We start from the raw sequence: 25,151 nt of genomic DNA on the forward strand, positions 1-25,151 counted from the left end.
GGTTCCAAAAGAACATTTCCTACATTGTCAGACCTGAGACTTGATTCTGTCTCCAAAGGCTTTTGCAGTGAGGTGTTTTGCAGCTAAGTCAGCATAGAACCCCTGAAGTCAGTAATGCTAAAATGTTTTACGGTACCTCTCCGTCTGGCCTTGTTTTCTCTTTCTCTGTCAAGTAAAAGGAAATGTAAATAGAGAAAGCTTGAGTATTTTGTAGTGCACACCTCTTAGATTTCTATGTAACATGTAAGAATAAATACCCTGCCAGTAAGGAGCCTCTTTGAGCTTAATAAAGGAAATTCTTTGACCCAGATGAAAAAGGAGTAGTTAGTTGCTAATAAGTAGCTGGTTTCTAAAAGAAAAAAAAAAGATGTTGTTTAGGTGGAGAATTACAGGAGGTACCTTGGCTTTTGTGCTGGGAAAGTCTTATATGAGAGCCTATGGGAGAAGAGGGAAAAGTACTGCTCTAAATGGGAACGGTCTGGTAAAGCAGCTACCTTTATCTTTGAGGACAAGTGGCTGATTGGGTTTCTGTGGAACACCTTCCTCCTAGGATCTTGAGAGATTGTTTAAGCCTTTTCTTAAAATTACCATCTTCAGCCAGTTAATGTTTTATTTAGGATTTAATCCTTTATGCATTACAGACCTCTGGCAATTTTCTTCTGTCATAAGGAAAACAGGACAGAATAGTATTCTTCGTTATTGAGGGAAAACAAAAAGCTGAGAAAAGAAAATACTTTTCACATGTGGTATCAGCCAACAATCAATCCATCCTTCCTTACAGGTCTTTCCTTTACAAGTGCATGAGGCTTGCAAGTGAATGTGACCGAAGTTGCTGAATCCCATCTATGTCAATATCAAGACAGAGTACCCAATCTTGCTTCATCATTTGCTTTGGAATCCACAGTCAGGATTCAGCATAGCAATAATGGGACCTGGATCTGACTATAACAAAAGCTTTTCATCATAACTTAAACTCCAGACTGTACAGTGGTGATAAATAAGGAAAATCAAACTAAAAGGATAGGGTCTCCTATGCTACAGCCAGAGAGATTGATTTAGCTTTTTTAGGATTGCCTGTGAGAAGCTTATTCCCATGTGCTGCATGGTATATGTTTTGTAGAAAGCTAAGTAAATATGCAGCACTTATACAGACTACTTTTTGTGGTGAATTTTAGTATTTCTTTAAAAAAAAAAGGTGATCTGAAATGCTCTCTGAAAGTGAAAATTTCTAGTAGCATCTAATATAAACTCCTACGGGCAGTAGAGAGGATTAAATCAGTGAAGAGATTCTCCTTGAATGTGTTCAGTCTTTTGTTGAACTTGCGGAGGTTGCAGAAGGCACAGAAGGCACAGAAACAAAGACCTTCCTATTATTTTTAAAATTCAAGGTAGCTGACTCATTGGTATGATTTCAAACTATGGAAGTGTTTCCATTAGTGAAGGCTTGGGTACTTCTTGTCAAGTTGACACTATTAAATGTTTTACTGCTCAGTGAAGCAATGTGGGTTTTGGTGGAATTCAGTTCTCCTTTCTAGTGGCCTGCTGTATGAGTTCAAATAAGTAACTTCTACTTTCTGTATTTCTTGTAAATAATAACCTCTTTCATTCCTGCATCCTGCCCACCTGCATGTGCGTTACACAGCTTTGCACCTTGTTTAAGCACTGTGGTCCTAGAGAATAGTTAGGTACTTGCAGTGCTACTAAACAAAAAAGTTTTATTTTCTTTTAAGAAATAGATTAGATAATGTAATGAGTAATCTCAGTCACACCTTGTCATTTTGCAAAGGTCAGGAGTAATATGATTAATAGTAACAGGTCTTATGGAAAACCCCAGTAACTCATTGCACACTTATGAAGGGCATCTGAATGTTACTCTGTCTGTCAGAACTATTATGTTACATTGACAGTTATCCTCTTGAAACAAGGAAATATACTGCACTATAAATAACTTGAAATAAGAAGGAAAGCATCAGATTTCAAAATGAACTTGGTTTATTGGAGATATTGAAGATACAGTCCAAATAAAAAGATAGCACAAAATTTGCTAAAGTTGAATGCAGGATGTCGAAATATCTGCACAGGCACTGGACAGTGAACAATTTGTCAGGCAGGTTTTCTTCAAGGAAGACTGAGAATTATAACAGATTGCAGGCTAGCTGTATGGGATCAATATTGCTTTAATACTAGGACAGAGGGCAATATTGTAGTGACATCCTGATAATATGGATTGACTAGGAGGGTTTCAGTTTGACCACAGTGAGAAACTTGAGAAGGAGCTGAGATAATTGATGAGAATGAGTATCATCAGGCTAACGAATGTGACCAAAGAAGGGTGGGATGAACTAAGTTCTTCAACCTAAAGAAGAGAAGAGGGTACTTGGTCTTATCTTTGCAGAGGACAGAAGATCCTGTCAATGTGCTTGAAATGCATTTGGAAAGACTCAATATAAACATTAGGGAAACCTTATAAATGGTAGGACACAGATTGCCTGTGTGTGACGTGAAACTTTCATTGTCAGAGGGTCTTAAAAACAGGTTGAGCAGATTTCTGTCAGAAATGACAGATACTACTGCTCTTCCTTTCAGACAGGGGAGTGAAATAATGATCTATTAATTTGTCTTCTAAGCCTCTCTTTCTAGGATAGCTGTCATCCCATCAGCTGATCTAGAGTCATTATCATCATCTAGAAAGTGTGTGGAGGAAAATATACAAATCTCTGCATCCACAGGACTTCTTAAGGGTGCAAACTGCAACTTTATGGCAGGGCTGTGAGTGCACTTATAAGCTTTAATTGCCTTAACTGGTCTCACCAGGGACCATCACGCATGCACCCTCTGCCCATGGCCCAGGAGTCCCATTTAAGTCCAGACCTGAGCATCCTGTCCTGGCCTGAGCTGTGTTGTACATGTACCTTTCTCCATTCCTGTCTTCTGTTGCTCCTGAGTTGTTTGGATTTCCTGACTTCACCTAGAACCTGATTCATTACTTTGCCTTATCTGATGATTACTAGACAGTTGATGGGACCTGTTATTATCACCAACCTGAACCTGACCCTGCTTGGGTACCCTGTTCAGACAGACCCTCTGGGACTGTACCCTGTCATGGAGGGCATGGCCTGTGCTAGGATCACCCTTGACTCATGGCTTTTTTTCCCTTAAAGAGCAGTCTGACTCTTTTTGAACCCTGACACTTAAAGCCATTGCCTTCAGACACACCCTAATTCTCCACCAGACTAATTCCTACCAATATCAAAATGAAATTCAATAGATGAGCAACCACACTTAATAAAATATTGTTCTGATTTATTAAAATTTCTCAGTGTTGCTTTTGAATAATACAGGCTTCACCAACATGAGGGGTTTTGTACAACTTCTTGAGCAAATATGAAAGTTTTTGAATGTTACTTGTGTTCAGCTATTATACCAGTGTTTTGTCAGACCAACAGTTGACAAGTAAACCACTGAAACAGATTTTTCTTATCTGTTGTCTAGAAAGTACTAATCTTTAGTATAAGAACACATCTCTAGCAGAGCAATTGCCAATATTATTCTTCAACCCCTTATCCTTCCCAAACTCACAGATGTCTCCTGAAATGGCAGTGCACTCTTAAAAATAATGTCTGCATTAGAATGCCTTGAAAGCAACCAATAGAGTGTTCTCTGGTTATGTTACAAAGTTTACTGAGAAGACCACCTTACATATAGGCAATGATGGTATTCATGGGCATAGCATACAGAGTAAAACAAAGGCATTGTGATGAAGTAGAAATGAGTGAAGGTATTGGAGCAGCTTATTACTGATAATGTAATCATAGCACAATCCATTTAATGTGTTGTACCCAGTGCACCTATGGCTTCAGTTAAATGCAAATGGTAACTATTATTCTATGCAGCTTAGTAAATATATCACGATTTTATTGTCTAGGAAGGAGTCTGTGGTTTAGGTCTACTGTTATAAATAAAAAACCCCTGACTAAATTCCTTGAAAATTAAATTGCATGAAACTCACCAGGCTAGTACTGAAAGAACTGTCTTCAAGGGACCCTGTATGCATCGTGTTGAGAATTCCTGAATGTCACTGTTACCACGGATGATAAGTATGAGCTGCGACAGCACTGAGTAATGTTGATGGAACAGCATTATGTTCTCGAAGAGGAATTGTCATGGTTTAACCCAGCCAGAAACTAAGCACCACGCAGACACTCACTCACTCCCCCCCACTCCCCACAGTGGGTTGGGGGAGAAAATCAGGAAAAGAAGTAAAACTCATGGGTTGAGACAAGAACGGTTTAATAGAACAGAAAAGAAGAAGTTAATAATGGTAACACTAATAAAATGACAACAGCAATAATAAAAGAATTGGAATATACAAATGATGCACAATGCAATTGCTCACCACCTGCCAACTGATGCCCAGTTAGTCCCTGAGTGGCAATCCCTCTGCCCCCACTCCCCCCAGTTCCTATACTAGATGGGACATCCCATGGTATGGAATACCCTGTTGGCCAGTTTGGGTCAGGTGCCCTGGCTGTGTCCTGTGCCAACTTCTTCTGCCCCTCCAGCTTCCTCGCTGGCTGGGCATAAGAAGCTGAAAAATCTTTGACTTTAGACTAAACACTACTTAGCAACAACTGAAAACATCAGTGTTATCAACATTCTTTGCATACTGAACTCAAAACATAGCACTGTACCAGCTACTAGGAAGACAATTAACTCTCCCAGCTGAAACCAGGACAGGAATAAGCCATAACTTTATAGAAATACACAGAAACATTTTTGGAATGCTGATTTCTTGAGAAAAGTGCAAAGCAGTCCTAAAACTGACAGCTGGGATTTTTTCAGTAGCACAGACTTAGCAGTACTAACCTTCATTCCCTTGCTGTATGCCCTCTTCTAAGCACGTGCTGCATGTGAAGAAGGCATGTCCTTGTCAGAAGTGCTTAAGAACAAAATTCTCTGGCCTCTGGTTAGCAGAACAGTTTCTCTGGCAGCTTTTATACAGCTATAAATTATGACTTCAGATATGTCCCCACAGACACCTCAGTTGGTGGCTTATGGTTACATGTCTCTGCTCTTGGTTGCTTTGAATATGATATTGCCATATTTAAATCCTTGTAATTTGCTGTCCTTTATCCCCTAGGAGTAATAGATCTATTCCTTAGTTCTAGAACAGGGCCTAGATATTTTTGTTCTATGTTTGTGTTGTGTCTGCCATAACAAAATCCTCACGCATAAGTGCATCTCCTGGGTGTTAATGCAATACAATTAAACAATTACAGGGTCATGTTAACATCAATTCAAAACTTGCTATATTGTTTAACTGATGGTACCTAGATAAGTGCCAAATAACCTAGGATATTCATTTTTCTTTCTGCTGGTGTTGCAGATGAGTGATTAGAATGACCATCAAAAGTATTAGCAGAAGTGATTTTAATATGATGTTGTAAATGTGTGACTTAACAAGGTTTGATGGCAAGGTTCACTCTTAATTACTGCTTGGAAGAAACATACAAAGGAAAACTGAGTTAGAATTGAGTTAGAATGCTTCACACAGAGACCGGAGACACAAAAGGCTAAGGGAGACCCTCCTGTTGAGTCATGAGATTCAGAGTGGACACCCTTGCTTTCTTAAACCCCTGATAGAGCTTAGACTCCCCAAACTTAGTCTCAGTCTTGGTCAATGGTTTATGTCCAATGGTATTAATACAAAGGATAAGGAAAACCTCCTGTTGAGTCACAAGGTTCAGAATGTACCCCCTTGCTTTCTAAAATTCTTCTCAGAGAGGAGTCTAGGTGCAGCGGGATCCAGACTTAGCCCCAGACTTGGTCAATGGTTTGTGTCTGATGGAATTAGACACATGGATTTCATTAGTATTAATTCAACATGCTATCAGTCAGTTAACGAGGATCTGTTGCAAATAAGGGGTCTCTGCCCTGGGTGAGGAAGGATGTCGTAGTCTCTGGTAAGGAATCTCAAGCCTTGAGAGGTGTACCTGCTTGAGAGGAGAGCTGCCTGGCATGCAGTCCAGTTGCAATTCAGGGAGAACTCAAATTAGGCTCATCCAACCATCCGTTGTTGGTAAAAGGTCTCTCAGCCTTGAGGAGCAACTTGAGAGACATCCCAGCTCAAGGGGAGATCACAGCCATGCAGCCACACTGCCTAGCAGGGAGAGCTCAGACAAGGCTCACTTAGGCTGTCATATTTGTGGAATAAAGAGATTGGCTCGTAGTCAAATTGCATACAATGGTAGTGGTATGCACGAGACTCCTTGTACCCACAATTTTCTTTGTTCCTTGATAAATAAGTCTTGGAAAACCCACCCACTATTCATGTGTTAATCGCATGATTGGTGATCCAAGCTCATATGCATCGATGCTCACTGTGTCACTCTGCTCTGTGGATTTTCTAGAGGAGTTCTTGGCCCGGCTACAACTCAGGCCTTTACCTCCTTTGAGGCCTGTACCAAACTACTGCTAGTTTGGTTAAGGGGTTGAGTGCATCCGTGACTTGTTGAGCTGCATGTTATCATAACAACAGATTGCTGACTAGCCTTCTGAGGACATCTGGCAGGGTTACAGACAACAGTAGCTGAATGAATAAAAATTTCCTGTACAGTATGTATATATGTGTAATTGACTCCCTGTCCCTCTCAAGCCAGCATGAGTCAGTCCCTTTCCCTCTTCTTCTGTCTTAATTAAACATCACATCTGTTGTGGGGGTGGTTCATACTCACTAGCTGGGCAATAGCACCTGTCTGCCTGTAACTGATAGTACTTTTACTTGTCTTTGCCTTTCTACAAGTGTTCAGAGGAGAATTACCTTTTACCCAATTCGTCTCTTTTGAATCAGATGTCGGATTAACTCAGTTACAGCTGAAGAGGTCAGAGGTAATGATCTTTGGACAGCTAACAAAAGATAAGACACTTCAGAAGATAAATACATTCCAGAGGAAATGGAGCAGGTTATAGAGAAAACCTGCAGATCATGCTGCTCAGAAACAAAAGGTGGGAGTGCTTTACTTTTGGGCAGAGTGGAATAAGAATGCTATTCTTTGTGAAGACAATTAGTGTGGACTCACAAAAGGAGGATCATGCCTCACAAATCTGATATCCTCTCCTGGAGAGGGAAAAACCAAGTGAGTCACAGCAGGGAAACTATTGACACAATTAAGCAAGATCAGGGGAAACATAGAAAGGGCTTAACCCCCAAACCAAGGAGCAAGGTAGATAGACAGCGTAAGTGGATAAGTGTTGGGAAGTGGCTTGCTGAAAAAGGACATGGGCCTGTGGAAAAGTTGTGCGAGCAGAGTTCTGTGTGAAAGAATGTCAGTTTGAGCAACAAGACTAGGCCTTGGCTGAAAATAGCTGGCTTTACTGATATTGGGAGAAAAACAACAGCTGGTCTCGCTGTTATCAGGAGAAAGACAGGGACGGTGTGACCTTGGCATAACTTCACAAGTAACTTTTGAAGAAGTTCTCATGAGAAAGTTACTGAACACGCGTAGCTGCCAACCACAAGTGGGTGTGTTTTAGTAATGAATAAACATTAGCAATGTACCAATCATATTAGGACTAGTAGGCATAATTATCACAAACTGTATAAATATGAGCTATCCGTGCAAATAAAGTTGAATCACTTCTATCACTCATATTGGGTCGACTTATGTGCATTCCTCCGCCGCTCCAACAGATAAGGACTTAGTTGCAAGTCCGAAGACAGAACAGTGCAAGGCAGGATTACAAAGCCTAGAAATGGATTACTGTGGGATTGGAAAGAAAGGGGTAAAGTGAGAGAGCTGAGGGAAGATAGCCTTGACAGTTGTGTTATTTCACAGGTAACAGTCTCAGGGTGTCCAACACAAGCACGTTGATTCCCAGCTCAAAAGAATCACTTGTATCCCACATGAAAAAGCAACTTTTATAAGCACAGAAAAGAAAAATGTGCTTTGAATATTAGAAATCTTTAAGGCCATAGGAGCCGTTATAATCAATTGACTTGATTATATATGTTATGGACCCTGAACCATCTATCTTTCACAGCTCTGATCACCTTTTTCTTTGTGTCCCTACGGCAATCCTGACTGCTGAGAACTACTGCAGCGCTGGTGCTACTGATAAGAACTTGAGGCACAGAAGGCATGTCACGAGTTTTCTTGTGCTTCTAGCTCACTCCAGACAGCCTCAAACTGTGGTTGGAGGCAGTCCTTTAAAGCCTGTCAGCTTCCTAAGGCTGTGACTGGATGTGCTTTCTTGATAACTCCAAAGGGCCACCCTTGTTTTGCAGGACAAGAGCACAGATAGTTTCTCCTGACGTGGTTAAGAGTATCTCACTATTTCACTGCTTTGAACAGTCATCCTAAAGACTAAGTACAGACTCTGGTTAGCCATCTTGATGTGGAAGCATGCCTACTTTTAAATAAAAATAGCTTTATTCTTTCTCTGTATCTTTCACTCCCCCACTTTGAGTCCCCAGGATATCCCTCCATCCACTGGCTGTGAGGCCAGTTTAAGATCCTTGTATCAGATCTTGCCAATACACTAGTGCTCTAGCTGTCAGTTGGCTCTGGCTCAGCGTATTAGACTATACCTATTCCTAAAGGGATAGTATCAGCCCAGGCAGGTCCTTACAGACTTTATCACTGCTCTCCCCTTTGGCCTTTCGCTGCTCTCCCCTTTGGCCTTTCTGTCACCTTGTTAGTGAACAGCTGATACCCTAGTCTCATGAGGTTCATAGCTGAAGTGAAAGTACCTCCAACCAACTGGAACTGTTTGTCAGGGCTCTGATGGCACTGACAGGGCTTACCAGCCCTGCCCAGCCTCCGCCAGGGCCTCCTCTATCCTGCCGTATCAGCCCCCCTGGGCTGTCAGCCCCTGCCCCAGTGACACCGCAGCAGGGCCAGTTGCCAGCTCCCTTCAGTCCTGCTGGGCTCCAGGCTGATGTCCCAGCCTGGCCTCGGCCCATCCTGGTCCCCACCAGGTTCCTGATCCCCAGGGCTGGGGCTGCCCCCAGCTGCCCACCCCCCATTCCAGCTGCCCTGCTCCTGGCTGGGGTGTTGGGAGCCCTGCCCAGCCCTGCTGCCCCCACAGGTAGCCCCCATAGCTCCCAGCTGCCAGGAAGCCATCAACCCACACTGGGCGCTGACACTGTAGCAAGAGGAGTGCAGCTCTTCCTCTTTGCTGTACTGAAGCCGTAAGAAAAGCTGGAGGACCTGAATTCTATCTATTGCTGCTATCTCTGGCAGAGATACGTTACAAAGCTTGTGAGGCTGAAACCTGAGCTATTCCCTGTCATGGAGGATATTATAATGAGTTTAAAAAGGACACACGAGAGGATCCATAATTTCACACCTTTTAATTTTTTTTTCTTAAGGATAGGTAGGTTGTGTCCTGGTTTCAGCTGGGATAGAGTTAATTTTCTTTCTAGTAGCTGGTATAGGGTTATGTTTTGGAGTGAGATTAGGGTGACAATAATGTTGATAAGTTGATTAGAATAATGTTGATTAGTTTTCAGTTGCTGCTAAGTAGCGTTTACTGTAAAGTCAAGGATTTTTCAGCTTCTCATGCCCAGCTGGCAAGAAGGCTGGAGGGGCACAAGAAGTTGGGAGGGGACACAGCCAGGGCAGCTGACCCAAACTGGTCAAAGGGGTATCCCATACCATGGGACCTCATGTCCGGTATATGAACTGGGGGGACTTGCCTGGGAGGGGTTTGCTGCTCAGGAACTAACTGGGCATCGGTCGGCGAATGGTGAGCAGTTGCATTGTGCATCACGTGTTTTGTATATTCCAATTCTTTTATTATTATTATTATTGTTATTTTATTATTGTTATTATTTTCTTCCTTTCTGTCCTATTAAACTGTTCTTATCTCAAGCCATGTGTTTTACCTTTTTGTCCCCCCAGTTCTCTCCCCCATCCCACTGCGGGGGGGGGGGGGGGGGGGGCGGGAGGGCGGCAGCGGCTGCGTGGTGCTTGGTTGCTGGCTGGGGTTAAACCACAACAGGACCTTTGTCCACAACTATTTTTCTCTGCCATTTTGATATCATTAACTGTGATGTGCATCTCATTTGTTTATAGGTTAAAAGTGAAGTGCACCTTTGGAATTACGAAAGTTACAGCATATGAAATGCATGTTTAAATGTGCTGAGACAATTATCTGGGAGCATGCTGAACTGAACCTGTAGCACTGCAGAAGACTGGAGGCTCGTCTGCCTTTCCGAGCGGGAAGCTCACTTTGGGACGGGCGGCTGCGTGGCAGTCTCAGAGCTGGCTGGCCCCCGTTCCGGTTCACCCCGTGTTCCAGCCCCACGTGGGACAAGTCCTGGTTAGGAGGTGCTGGGTGGAGGGAGAGAGGTGATTAATTTAAGACCAACACAGCCAAATCTCTTGCCTCGTTTTCCTCCCAACTAGATGAGCTGAAAGAATTTCATGAGAGAAGGGAGCCAGCACTTTGTATGTAACCTGTGTGTTCCTGGCTAGGCCACTGGCAGGCCTATGTGCCTCATCTGAAAGCCTGCATCAGCCACTCTTCCTGGCCCTTGTGTTTGCACTAAAGTACTTAGAACTGGTCTTCTGAAGGATCAGTGGAACAAGAGTTTCCTTTACTAAGATTTTTCTTCTTGGTTGACGCTCTCCCCGCCTGCTCAGCTGCCTGACGGGAAGGGCAGACACTACCGCCCCCGTCCCCGTCCCGGTCACGCCCCGCCCCGCCCGCGCCCGGCGGTGACGTACGGCGGCGGTGACGCTCCCTCCTCTCGCGAGAGAGCGGGCGGCCGGCGGCGGGCGCTCGTTATAAATAGCGGGGCGAGGCCGGGCCTCGCTAGTCGGCGGCGGCGGTTCCGGTTTGCGTTCCCTCTCTCTCTCTCTCTCTCTCCCTCCTCTCCTCCCCGGGTGAGTACGGCCGCTCTGCGGCGCTCCGGGCCGGCTCTCGTCGGCCGCGGTGGGCGGCGGCGGGAGCGCTCGCCGCCCGCTCGCCCCGCGGGGCTGACTCCGCAACATGGTGGAGCCTGCCGGCGGAGCGGGCGGGGGCTCGGGCTCCGGCTCCGTCTGCGGCTCGCCGCGGGGCCGCCCCCGCTGCCTCCTGTCATCGCCCCTGCGGTCCCCCCGGCCCAAATCCCGGTACGGCGCTCGGGGCACTGCCGGGACCAGAGAGTCCCGAGATGCTTGTCCGGCCCCGGGAGAGGCACTGGACTGCCGCATCCCTGACGAGGTCCGTGGTGGCAGCTGAAAACTGGGGCGGCTTCCTCCCTTGGGCACCGCGGTTAGCCGGGGCAAGCTCCTTGACTCCTCTGCGTCGCTCTTGGTGCTGCTTTCTGGTCTTTCACTTCTTTCCCTAGCAAGGGGGGAAAGTAGAGGAGAAATTCGTGGCTTTCTTTATTCACTTTCCTCTTGAGGATCTTCTGCTGTCTCCGAAACGCTTTTGCACTGTGGGCTTTGATTCGGGCACCTCGCTTACTTGCTCCAGGGAAGTGGATGTCGCTTTCGCCAGAGCTGAAACTATTCAAGGGATCTCTGAAACTCCACAAGATCCTAGCGATCTTCCCTGTCTTGACGAGCAGGAATAACTTCACAGACTTAACTCTCTTATTTTACTGACTAAAATTCAAACCCATGCAATGTGTGGCTGGATCTTGTGGGACACATTGCAAATACTGAATATCCTTATAAAGGGCCCTTCTTCCTTCAGAGGCCAGATTCTGCAGGGTTAACCTCTTCTCCTGTTCTACAGTATGCTTTGAGGTTCAAAGTGAAATTAAGTTGTACTCTTAAGTAATCTGACTTGTAATGCTATGTGAGAAACATAAAGTGTTTCTGGGGGTATTTCAATACTTGATAGGTGTAAGGAAAATTTCTCTGTTAGTGTTGTAACCCTTGTCTGTTACCTGCTTGTATGTTCCATGTACAGTGGTTAATCTCATTACAGGCATTACCTTATGGCACGTGTGTGTTAATATGTGCAAATATGCCTGTAAAATGTTAACAGCATGCCTTTGTCCTTGTTCCCCATTATGTAATGGGGAAAGGTTTTACTTGACCCCAGGCAGAATATTAACACACTCCTTATACTGTCATACATATGAGAAAGAAAGCAGCTGTTGGCTTTTTAAGAAACATAGCAGAAAGCCTTGAAAACCACTAGTCCTTTTGAGGGCTGACTTCTGGCTTGCCTTTCTGTGCTTTCATTTATGCAGGTTTTTCTGGAACTTAAGGGTCACATGAAACCATCAATGCAAAAAGTGCTTCTTGCAGATCTAGTTCCGCCTGCATGCATGCATAGGATGACAGTGCACTTCTGTGTGTTCTCCTTATGTGGTACTGCAATGCCCCTCTCCTTTTATAGGGTTCATATGGGGAGAGCTGCTAGCTTTTTCTCCATGGGAATACATGTTAGAAAATAATTGCATAGCGTAGGCTTGTTGAATGACTGGTGCCCACAGCCCGTTTCAGCATGGGATGGGTAATAAGTAAGTCTAAATTGGCTTAAAGGAGAGTTACTTTCTGCAGTGGAAAAGTCCTGTGCTCTGTGTTAGAGGAATGCTAAATGTCTTACATGGGCATCAGGCATGGCATTAGAGATTATAAACTCGGTGAGTTTAGTGGAATGACTTGTGAGAATTGAGCTGAGGTCACTGAAATGAGTACTTCAGTCTGCCATGTGTTTTTGAGATTCGGACAGCAGTGATGACTCAAATTTCAAACTTGACTCCCTTATGCTAACAGAAGATCTAATCTCATTAAAGATATTGGTGGTGGATTCTTATCTGACTTAGACATCCTAAACTAGAATTTTAGTGACTTGTTGGCTAGTGTTTTTTCATCCTGGCTCAACAGATAAGCCCAAGTGTGTCTCTTTCCCCTACAAAAACAAATTAATCCATCAGTGGGTAACTCTTTGGTAATTCTGCAATGAACTGCTGTACCTCAGAGCCTGTTTCTTGCATGTGCCATACTTGTGTTGCCTAAACCAAACAAAGTAATTGGGAAACAAAGTTTTGGATTTATAAATTGTTACAATAAAATGTAATTCCTGTATGCAAGAATGAACATCCTAATCCTCTTGATCAACAGGGTTGATTACAAAAGGGTTGTTGGTTTCAAAGTCTGGTGATTAGGTGGAGTGGATATGAGGATGCCGTAACTCAGATATGTTTCTTTCACAGGCTGTGTACGATTCAAGACTTGAAAAATGGCATTGGCAGCAATTGATCCACAGCAGGTACATCTCAGTTAGCCCCAGAGTTTTTTATGTCTACTTCAGAAAAACAGGAGTCAACTAACCTGTTTCTCTTTTAAACAGAACATTGTATCAAGGGTTGTCAACCTTCCCTTGGTGAGCTCCACCTATGATATGGTGTCCACAGCTTACATTACCACAAAGGATAACCATCCTTATCTGAAGTCAGTATGTGAGATAGCAGAGAAAGGAGTGAAGACGATTACTTCAGTAGCCATGACAAGTGCTATGCCTATCATCCAGAAACTGGAACCACAAAGTAAGGCAAAGATGGAGTTGTTAACTTTAATTCAACCACTTGCTTTGTATATCCAGATGCGCTTACAGTTTAGCATGGTCGTGCTGGTCTGGAGTGCTGTTTCAGGTAGCTGACTGAACCTGTTGCTGGCTTGTTGAGTTAACTGATTACAGATGGGTATGATTTAACAACAACAAAAAAAATCCAGAGCCAAAGTAGTTTCCAGCTTTCGTAATACTAAACTGACTCCTCTTGATATGCGAGATGGTTGCGTAGTCTCTTGCTCAACACCTTCCTCACCTTTCACCTGGTTTAAAATGCTACTTTTACTTTCTCTTGCTAACAACTTGCGGTTAAATTTGGCAGCAGTGTCACAAGGCTGTTGTTACCAGAAGCCTGGTTTCATGAAGTGGCAGAAGGCCAGGTGCTTCAGCTTGTTCTAACAGTTACTTGTAAAGTATCGAATGGATTTTCTCTGCCTGCAAGTGAGCTTTTTTCTTTTTCTGGCACTGTAAACCTGCCTTGTTCTTGGGCTTTGCTGCATCATATCTCCCTGAAAAGTGGAGGAAACTACTTCAAGAGCATTGTTGCATGAGCTCTGTTGCAAGAGAAATTCTCAACAGGAGTTATACTAAGGAAAAAACCAACCCAAATTAAAATCAACTATTGTAATTTCTTTTATAGTTGTAGTTGCCAACAACTATGCGTGTATAGGTCTAGACAAAATTGAAGAGAGACTGCCTATACTGAATCAACCCACTGACAAGGTAAGTTCCTTCCATGTACATAGACTAAGCAGAAGAACTATACACCCTTCCTCTTCTCTATTACCACTAAAAATACAGGGAGACAGATTTCAATAAGCCATGTCTAAAGCACAGCTCAGAAGCAATAAGGAAGTGAAAGGTGTTTCTGTAGAATTGTTTGTTGCCTTTGAGAGGCCATTAAGCCTCTTTTTTTCTTTTTGTTAGTTTTTTTTTTTTAATTTGCCCACCATTTGACACCTCTATCTATAGCTGCTGTTCACTGGTGGCATTTTTTGCTTTTTTCTCTTTTTTATTTTTTTAAATTTGAGTTCTTGCCTCTTTCCTGCTCAGTGTGAAGCAAATAGTGCCTGGATTACATTCACTGAAGTGTTTTGAGCTGAAGGCTGCATGGCAGGCATATTATGTTTTGTCTTGTACATACGTTTTCAGGGCAGAATTTCTCCTAGGTAACTGATAGTTGTACAATCTTTAGCATATATTTATATTTCCTGGATTATGCAGCTCTCACTAGAAAATATTTAGCGAATCAACATGTTTCCTATGGCAGGTTGTCGCCAATGCCAAGGATGTAGTTGTTGGAGCCAGAGAAGCTGTAACAACCACTGTGATTGGTGCCAAGGAAACTGTTGCTCACACGATCACTGGAGTTGTGGGCAAGACTAAAGAAGCAATGCAAGACAGCGTAGAAATGACCAAGTCAGTTGTCAATGGCAGCATTAACACTGTCCTGGGAAGTCGTGTGGTGCAAATGGTGAGCAGTGGAGTGGACAGTGCTCTCACTAAATCGGAGACCCTTGTAGACCAGTATCTCCCACTTACAGAAGCAGAACTAGGTAAGACCAATTCAAGGTTTGATTTTGTTGGAATGCTTGTATTGGAGAGAAGCAAGCAATCATTCATTTATTACTTACTCATATGGGGGAGGGAGCACAAGCTTCCCAAACTGCCTTTTGCCTTGCTGGTTGTAATAGCATCTTCTTTGCAGGGAAGCAGAGTGAAAATAAGGGTTTCCAAGAATGGTGGTCTATCAGCCTACCCTGGTGCTAAAGGACTACTAAACATGTCTAGTATTCGGCAGTTATGAAGCAAATAAAACTGCCTCATACCTCTTAAGTTTTCTTCCAGTGGTCAGTTTGCTTCCTTTCTACATATCTAGAGAAAGAAGCTGCAAAAGTTGAAGGTTTTGAAGTTGGAGTTCAGAAGCCAAGCTACTACATTAGACTGGGATCCCTGTCTTCAAAGGTCCGCACACGTGCCTACCAACAAGCCTTAAACAAAGTTAGAGATGCTAAACAGAAAAGCCAGGAGACAATCTTGCAGCTCCACCACACTGTTAGTCTGGTAAGTTTATGCTTTCACTTGAGGTACAAAAAACAAATATTGGCATAGTTTTAGCATGCAGAAAGCAGCCAAAAGAGGAATAGGAAAACTGGAATTGTACTCTTGGACTAAATGCATTTTCTAGATATAAAGCACTTCCCATTCAGAGCTTTCCACCATCATTCAGGAGAGGTCCTAAATCAGGCTGAGTTGTAAACTAACCAGCAATTGCTTGTAATTTTAAGCACTGCAGAAACAGAAGTGACATGTTAAAATGCTATTCCTGTTTTAGAGTGCTGGGTTTGATAGAGACTTCATTCAGTGAAGAAAGTGTCTTGCAATGTAGAAACACTTCAGTCCTTTAAGTCCTTTTTGGTAATAAAATGTCAGATCCTTTATGGGCTTGCTCTTCTTGCTGTGGGTGTCTGAGTGTTCCTGTGTACTTCAGTAGTCTTATCCTAACAATGTATGTCTATGTACAGGACAAACTGTGCATAATGAGTCACGGCCTTCTATATACTTTCAAATCCTTGTGTAGGATGCTAGTGGGGAAGAGGGAAAAAGCTGAGGCAGAGGGATACACTACACAACATCTCAAAACTGCTTCCAGTTTTCTCGTCTTTGAGGAGAAGAAACACACTCTTGTATTCCCAAAAGTCTTTTATACTGAACTTTAAAAGTATTTAAAAAGGAGATTACAGAGCAGGTAAGGTAGCATAGCTCTAATGGAACTGTTTGGACTCTTTGCTTTACTTCCTTATTTGGCTGTTATTTCAGATCGAGTATGCCAGAAAGAACATGAATAGTGCCAATCAGAAACTTCTTGATGCTCAGGAAAAGCTTTATCAATCCTGGGTGGAATGGAAGAAAAATACAGGCCAAAATGATGGTGATGAACTGCATAGCGCTGAGGTAAATAGATGTAAATGTAAACCAGAAATAAATGGATTGTATATTGCACAGGTAATGGCAAACTAACAGTCCCCAAAGTGTGCAGCATCCTAACAGCACAGAAGCTTACGTGCAAATGTGAAATCTGAATGCTAAAGCTCAGGGCAGCTGACTAGTGACTGCTATGAAAAGTAAGGGACACCCAAACTCTTAAGAGGCTACTTCCTGCAAACACTCTGGGGTTTGCTCTCCCTTCAAGAGAATGCTTATCCTGTCTAGCATGTGAACCTGTGTTGGGATATCCATATCTGGATCAGCTAGGACTCGCTTACCTTATGTAAGTGAGACCAGAAATAAGTTTGTCAGCATAAAGCAGTCTTAGACACAGACTCACTGAGTCTTACATGTAGCTTTAAACAGTGATTCATTGATTAGAATATACTTACCTGCTGTGATTTGTTATCCAGAGTTGAAACAAGAGCTTGTTTATCTGTCGCTGGATAGAAGCTGCCAATGTTTCTGTTCCACAAAGTACTTGAGCATTGAAGAAATAACGAGTACTTTCAAGTCTCTGAGTCTTCAGACTTAAGACCTGTTTTACTATCTGCTATAGCTTTATTTTGCTTACACCCTCTGTACTTTGCTGCTTTATGTATCTTAAGCAACATAAAGCTGCTACAGTCATAAAGAGGTACTAATGTGCTGTTATGCTTTTTGTTTCCAGCATATTGAGTCAAGAACTCTAGCTATTGCACGGAGCCTCACTCAGCAGCTTCAGACCACCTGCCTCACACTGGTCTCAAGCCTACACGGGCTGCCACAGAATGTGCAGGATCAGGTTTACAGTGTTGGGTCAATGGCAGGTGATGTCTACCAGAGCTTTTGGTCAGCAACCTCCCTCCAAGAATTATCAGACAGCTTTCTTACCACTAGCAAAGGGCAGCTGAAGAAAATGAAGGAGTCTCTGGATGATGTGATGGATTATCTTGTTAACAACACGCCGCTCAACTGGCTGGTAGGTCCCTTTTACCCACAACTGCCTGGCATTCAGCATGCTGAGAGCAAAGGTGAAGGGGAGAAAATTTCCAGCCAGAAAGACAAACAGCCTGAACACACTATTGAATAAACTGCATAGCATGCATGTACTCTGCTGACTGACCAAACAAGTGGCCTTACTAAGTGTAACTGTCAAAATAGCCTTGGAGAAAAATCAATAAACATATGAGTAGGGGAATGATACAGAGAAAGGACATGCTTACACATGGGCTGTATTGTCCTGTGCAGTTAAGACACTCTAAAGACTCAAACTGTCTTGAGTGCCTAAATATTAGCAGCTTACTGTTGTCAAGATGCCTTGTTTGTCTGTCAAGTTAAGAAACCTCACCATGCTTATTAATGGTATTAATACCATTAGTCTAAATGAAAACTACCATAGCTAAAAGCATCTGATTTTTTGCTTAATCTGTACCAGAATGACATAAAAGCCTTACCTGCTATGAAATGCCTTTAAAAGCTCTGCAGTCTACCTAAGTATGCTAAATTCCTTGTTTGGTGCAAATGATGTGTTTGATGATTATGGATCTGACTGTCTTAAATTCTACTGCTGCACAATTCATGACAAAAGTTCTGCAAGTGCAGAATTCCGAAGCTGAAAGTGGGGTTTCTGAACAGGTCAGCTGGAGTTACTTAAATGCTGTGACAGTGTTAACTATATAAACTTCACTATTGTATAACATAGTAACCTGACCAGAGAATCATAGAATGTCTCAAGTTGGAAGGGACCCATAAGGATCATCGAGTCCAACTGCCTGCTCCTTGCAGGACTACCTAAAACTAAACCATATGACTAAGAGCATTGTCTGGATGCTCCTTGAACTCTGACAGGCTTGGGGCTGTGACCAATTCCCTGGAGAGCCTGTTCCAGTGACTGACCAAATTGTTATCAATACATGTTTTTAATATGCAGTATAAATACAGGATTCATGCTGTTTGTACCCAGGTGCCTGCTGTTGTGTGTGGTGGTGTTTTTTTGTAGACATCTTTTTGTAATTCATTTTGTACGTTAGTAATAAATGCTTCAGTAGCCAAAGTCTGTCTCCATTTCAGTGCTGTTTAAAACAAATGTAACTTGCTCTTCTGTGACTCCTTCAAACTGGGTCCAGCAGAAAGCAAGCTTAAAATGCAAATAAAGTAGACCGCATTGATAATGTATTTGTGTGTATGTATAGATAGGTAAGGTAGGGCTGCAGCATTTCCTTTCTCCCTTTGGGTTCCTGTGCATCCTTCCATTCAGTCTTAGCTTTATTGCTGCTTTTTTGGTGCTTGCTGTTGCCTACCTTAAATGATGACCTAAGCTGCGACCTGATGGATGTTCCAATATTGAGAAGAGAAGGATATGGACAAAAAAAAATCCTGTCCTGCCTTTACAGTAGGTGTTCTGTGCATGAGACTGCTGGCTACCTGCTTTGGCTGCTGGCTCCCTATAAACAGTATGCACTCCTCAGCTGCAAACCCCAGTTTTAAACCTATTTATTTACCTTCTTTTGAACTTGAGTGACTAATGTACATTAACACTCAGCTACTTGGGTGGAATTGTTCCTCAATAAATCTTGTGAACCCCTCCCCTGGAAGAGAATTGCAGTCCCTAAGAAATAAGCTTTCTTGGTTTAAGGCTGTCCAGGTAAGTTGTGTCTGTGTTAATGCATAACCTGTGCATCTTTGAGTTGCAATCATTTAGTGTAGCAATGCTGGCCATCATTTTCAAAGAGGTCACCGAATAGTGTGAAGCAAAAATGGAGTTCAGAGGGAAGCTTGTCACCTAGTGATGTGTTGCTACATGGAACAATACCTCCACTTGGTACAATGTGGGCATGAAAGTGAATTAGATGTAATCTATCCTTCTAATGTGATAGGGCTTGCTTAGCTGTTAAGTCAGGGTTGGTCTAGAAGTGTTTGGAAGACTGTTTTAAGCACAGTATTAAACAAAATTGTAATGAGGATTAGAGAAAGACTCTGTAACTTCCAGCTTTAAATACTTGCTTTTTGTAAGGGGGCTGTTTAACATGAAATTAACATGAGATGGTGAGATACTCCTTTCCAGCTAGGACCCGAGTTAAGACTTCTGGAATTATTTCAGCAATTAATTCTGTTTACTTTAAGTATTGAATGAGTCTAGCCAGAGAATATCCTTTTTTATCTCCATTTGTAATCAAAGTTGTAGAGTGCATCCACTGTTGGAGAGGTGCTCAGGAACAGAGTGGGACTAATTGGCTCTGGGAGCAGCTGACAGTTGAAAGAAGGGAACTCCCGTTCTTATGTATTTTGAGATCTGAAGGCTGTGGACCTTCGTTCTGAGGTGGTGAATTAAATAAGATACTCAAACTGTCCATTGTCTTTTGAGGACTGAGAAATAAACAGCACCATTTAGTATTAATGCAAGAGAATACATCTCTCTTGTCCCTTAAGCTGCACTACTGTTTTGTACTCTTAGATAGCTTTACTAAATGTTAGCAAGCAGGTGAAGTAGAAAGCAAGGAAAAATGTTATCAGCATAGACCTTCAAATCATTTCTCCCTCACCATGGCTATTGGGTGACTTCTGTGTAAAAGTTACTTTGACTTCTGACAGCTGACCTACAACTGGTGGCTGCAGACAGAGGAATATCTGGTTAAATGCCTACCTAATGGTTGGGCTAGTAGCCTGTTGTACCAAAGTGCTGTATGTGGGTTCCTGTATCAAGCTATTGTGGTGTGTCATCATTTCTTTGGATCCTGCCCCCTCCCTGAAAGTGTGTAAGTTTCTACACCACACCCCCCACCCCCAATAGAATTAGGAACCCTCCCTTGGAGGAAAAGAGGGCTGAATAAGAGCAAATCAGTATGTTCCTGGTTTCTTATAAACTGAATGTTTAAACTGAATTGCAACTGTAGCTTGCATGGCTATCTTCTGGCTGGTAATTTAGTACAGCATATCCCTAGACTCTATTTTAATTACAGGTCTACAGACAAAACTTCGTATTTTTCTCTAGCACAGTTAGAGTAACTTAAAATGCCCGCTGGAGGCAAGAATGATGTGGACACCTTCTAAAGCTATCATTAGGGTTTTTTGGCACAGTGGACTGAAGCTGAAGGGCATGCTAATAACTGCTAAAAACTCTCAAATAGAAGGAGGAAAAGATATGAACAGATCAGAGCCTGCTTGTAAATTTTTCCTGCTATTTTTCCTGTTTCTCTGTAATTGCCTGTAACAAACAGCTCAGCTGTACTGCACAGAAACTTGCTTGTTCTTAGTCCAAAAACTCTTTTGAGGATGTAGCTTGGGCTAGAAAGCTGTGAAGTCTCTCTGGAACATTTTAAAAAAAGGTAAGACCAGGTATGTTGAAAATTACAGGCAATAGTTGATCCTATTTGCAGCAAGGCAGATAAAGTAGATGAAATGGAACAAAGTGTCAAAGGCTGCTAGTCACACAAAAATTGGGATGGTAAAGGTTAGAATACTAATGTAATTATCACTGGTAAGGTTATTTAGGTTCTATTTAGAATTCAGAAAATTCCTGTTTCTCTTTAAGACATCACTCAAAAATCATGCATGCTGGTTGAAATTTCCCTTTCCAGGCTCATTTAACAGAGAGCTATTATTCTATCATTGCCGATAATCCTTTGCTACAAAAGTTTTAAATGTAAGCATTTGTAAATAGTTCCATGTGGTACAAAAGTTTCACAAACATCATATAGCTGCATAGACATTGGTCAACTCCAAATTACAAGCTTTGTGTAAGGACTGGAGTTGCAGGGATATGGCTAGTTTGCCTCAAACAAAAGAAAGATGGAAAGCTTTTGGAATCTCTCCCATTCCTTATGATTGACTTTTTTTTGCAATAATCTTTTCCAAACTGCAACTTAACAGTAATACTATATAGCTAGTAAAATAGGTGAAAAGATTTGCAAACAACTGATTAATTATCTTTACTTAAAAAAAACCACAAACAAAACAACCAACCAAAACCCACCCAAAAACTTACCCAAGCCATCTAATTAAAAAGAGAAAATGGAATCTAACTTACTTTTTAAGCATGATCTGTTGGTCATTTGCGTGATCAGAAAGTTTTACATGCAACAGCTTGTCAGAGGTATTGTGCACAGTGTTTTGTCAAATGTATTTCTTTCCATATCAAGATGGAAATTTTATTTCTTTTGGATAATACAGTCTCAATGACTAAAAATAAGTGCTTGTTCTGAAAGTGCACAAAATAAGAACTTCTCTCAAATTGCTAGTGGCTCAGTTCTAAAAATACATGGAGCAAGAAAAAATGGATAAATTTAAAGTCAAGCTAGTATTGACATTAACATTTGTATATGTATATGACCCTGTATATTGTATATGAAGACAGCAAAACACTGAAGTATGTCTTGCAGTATTCCATGCAAGGATTCTGCAAGTTTTGCAGTATTTTGTATAAATGACCTATCATCTTGCAGAGAAATGGCATGAAGAAGAGTCCTATCTGGCCTCATTCTTTGTTGCAAGAATGGACTTGCTGTTTTGTTTCAACTTCCTATCAACTGTGAAAAGTGATATGGAAGTGAAGGTCCTTTACCTAAGTAAGCCCATAACCAAGGGTTTTGCATTGTTTTAGTAAGACTGGTGCAGATGTCAGAATATGCTGTTCTAATAAAATTTAGCATGTTCAAAATGGAGATAAATCATATTGACATCAACCCTGTTTGATGCTGACAGATATGCTCGAATTTGAAATTCTTTCATGGCTATGAACATCTTACTAGTACATTAAAGGAGTCAGCTGCTTATAATGTGTGCATGAGGGAGATGAAAAAACCACAAACTTAAAGTGATTATCCTGTTGTCGGTAAGAACAACATGGATATAAGTAATGAAAGTGTCTTAAACCTAGGATAGAGTAAAAATTATCACTGGTCAGACACGGTTACTGAACACGGGCAAGTGTCCTGCTCAGTGTAGTAACAGAATAGAACAACTTGTTTAAACCATCTGTTTGAGCACATTTAAAAATGAATGCATATGGACTACTTGGCCTTAAGTCTTGTTAAGACATCCCCATTTATACTGCAGTATGAAATACAGGGTCATATGCTGATAATGGGAAAACTTGTTGATTTCTCCAAGTGTGGTAATTAAATTTTTAGGTAAACTGCATAAGCAGAAAGATGCAAGATACTTGTTGCTGGTAGAAAGATGTGTTTCGCCCATTCCTAGTGCCTTTTGATTTTTTAGGAGACAAAGATTAACTGATCTCATGTTGATCAAGCTTACCTTCTCAAAAGTGGTCCACGCATTTCATTGCATTCACACTAGTGCCTGATAGGTGACATGCTACTTAAATTCTTCTGAAGCTCAGTTTTAAGTAATATTTTAATTAATATTTCTAAGTTCCTGGTGCCCTATGACTACCTACTGTCTAAGGAACTGAGTGATTCATGTTCAGTGCTTCAGTACTGTCTACAACCCGGTAGCTGAAACAGTAATCCCTTTATCCTTTGATGTGTTTCTCTGTTCTTCTGACATGTTTTCATAGCAGGCAAAGCATAGATTTGTCTTGCTTACTATCTTTCATAAAAGTAAGTAATAAGCGAAGTGTTTTGCAGTTAGGGAATAGATTAAAACTGCTTCTCCAGTGAGCACTGAGCTCAAGTGACAGAAATTCCTAGAAATGTCTTCAAGTTGCTGCTTCTTTGTACATGCAGAACCAAAGTCCTGTCAGCACACAGCCAGTGTTATGTGCTGGTACTGTGCCTGGCTCCAAGTATGTCACATCACCAACATTTAAGCTAACCATGAGTCAAACTATAGATATAAGTAATTTTCACTTGGAGCAAAAATCTTCTCGTTATGAGTAAATTGCTCAAGTATATCCCATTTTTCACATGTGCCTAAGTAACCTAAGTCCTACTAAGGGGACTTAAGGGTTGGGACTTAAGCTCCTAAGTGTCTTAGCCAACATTTTTAGAAGTAACGTCCATGTATCCACTAATGTCTCTGGCGCTGCCTAACAGTACAGAATATTATACATGCAGCTAAAACAGAGGCCAAATTCCAGATAATTGTTTTCTCAGGAAAGGTTTGATGTGGTAGGCAGGCAGAGCAGTACAGAGCAATCCATACCAAGCTCCTCAGGGCAGGTTCCTTTGTATATAGACCATTGCTCCCAAGGAAAGAAAGGCACAGTAAGTTTAAAAACTTCCTTTCTTAGTTTTGCACTCACCAGTTTCACTAAATACACTCCAATAACTTCAGGTCTGTTCTATCTCTACTATAAAATCCTGTCTCCCAAGCGACGGATCTACATCTTGCATAGTGTCTGTCTTAATGCTGTGTTTCTTATGTGACTGAGCATATTTCACTCCGTATTCAGTATTTTGAGTCCGATTTCTAGAGACGTTGAGCATCTTTGCCTCCTGAATTCAGTGAGGAGTACTGCACAAATTTATTTAGTTTTACTTTTAAATTGATTGAAATTTCATTCCTATGCAGGTTCCAGATTTCACTATTACAGACCTGTCTTCAGAGTCAGATGATATCCCAGACATTTTGGATTTGGATGAAGATGACCAACAAGACTTTTCACGCACAAATGGCCCGTATACTACAGGGCAAAGAGCTGAATGAAGAGAAGTGTAAAAATGTCTTTTTGATACAATGTACTTTTGCCATGTTTAACTTAGATTTCTCCTTTTTGAAGATGAACCTGCCTAGTTTAGGGAATTTGGGGATATTTTTTTTAATCACTATTCTTTCACTTAGCTGCATCAAAATTCCGTTTTTGTTGGGTTTTGGGTGTTTTGGGTTTTTTCTGCCTAAGGAATGCATGCTACTTTGATTCATTAGCATGGGTCTCAAGCTCCCATTCTACAAGCCAGGTATAGCCTAACCAGGGTATCCAACTGCTCTAATCTTTGTTAATGATTCGTTCTCCTGCTGGCAGCAGCCATGAGAACACTCCAGTGCTTTGCATAAAGGGCTGCCAACATAAGGAGTTGATGAGGATTTGCCCACGAAATTTCCCCTTTCAGTCCACACGGAAAGCACTTCTGCATCTACCTCTTTGCTGCTAGAAGGGATAAGAGACTTTGTCTCAGACTCTCTCAGGTTCTTTTTGTTAGGCTCTGTACCTACAGAGCTTTGAAGCTTAGAGCTTCCCTTTGGCAAGAGTGCTTTATGCACAAAGAGACTCCCTTTCTCTCTACATGCCTTTAGTGTGCAAAAATTTCGGCCATCCTGATGCTATCGGTTGTGAGGCCTGAGACTAGAAGAGCATAAATGCTTAAAAGGAGTCTTCCAGGAATATGGATGACAGTTAAAAACAAGAAAGGGGAAGAGAGTGTAAAAAGTAAGGAAAAACGGAGGGCAAAGAGACACAAACAGACGCGGGACAAAAGAAAATTGCGGGGGGGGGGGGGGAGGGGAGAAAGAAAAAAAAAAAAAAAAAAGAAAGGTAATTGAAGGTGGGAATGCTTCCGGTGACAGCGATGATCTTTCTGTGTTTAAACCTCAATCAAGTATTTGCTAAGGCATGCCGAACCCGCCTTTGCTTGCAGACAGCGGCTTCTGTAGGTGCAGTGGTGAGTAGTGGGAACGGGACCGGAGGCAGGCGTGCCGCCCTTCTGGCCGAGGGTCAGACGGGACTCCTCCCGCAGAGATGGCCTCGGTGTCGCCCGGGTGACCGC

General features: G+C 42.1%; 1 protein-coding gene across 2 annotated transcripts; it reads left to right on the forward strand.

Moving 5' to 3' along the window:
• Positions 1–10,758: 10,758 nt before the first annotated feature.
• Positions 10,759–24,883, forward strand: PLIN2 (perilipin 2). Of its 2 annotated transcripts, XM_049794320.1 has the most exons (9): positions 10,759–10,889; positions 13,160–13,215; positions 13,297–13,492; positions 14,156–14,238; positions 14,786–15,071; positions 15,395–15,579; positions 16,336–16,470; positions 17,174–17,464; positions 23,959–24,883. In XM_049794320.1, exons 2-9 carry the CDS (start codon positions 13,186–13,188, stop codon positions 24,091–24,093), a joined length of 1,341 nt encoding a protein of 446 aa, XP_049650277.1. In that variant the 5' UTR covers positions 10,759–10,889; positions 13,160–13,185; the 3' UTR covers positions 24,094–24,883. The 2 variants fall into 2 exon arrangements, with proteins under 2 accessions (XP_049650277.1, XP_049650278.1); XM_049794321.1 differs by lacking the exon at positions 23,959–24,883 and having other exon boundaries at positions 17,174–21,406.
• The last annotated feature ends 268 nt before the right edge of the window (positions 24,884–25,151 follow it).

This window comes from Accipiter gentilis, chromosome Z (genome assembly GCF_929443795.1).
Source record: "Accipiter gentilis chromosome Z, bAccGen1.1, whole genome shotgun sequence".
Classification (NCBI taxonomy): domain Eukaryota; kingdom Metazoa; phylum Chordata; class Aves; order Accipitriformes; family Accipitridae; genus Astur; species Astur gentilis.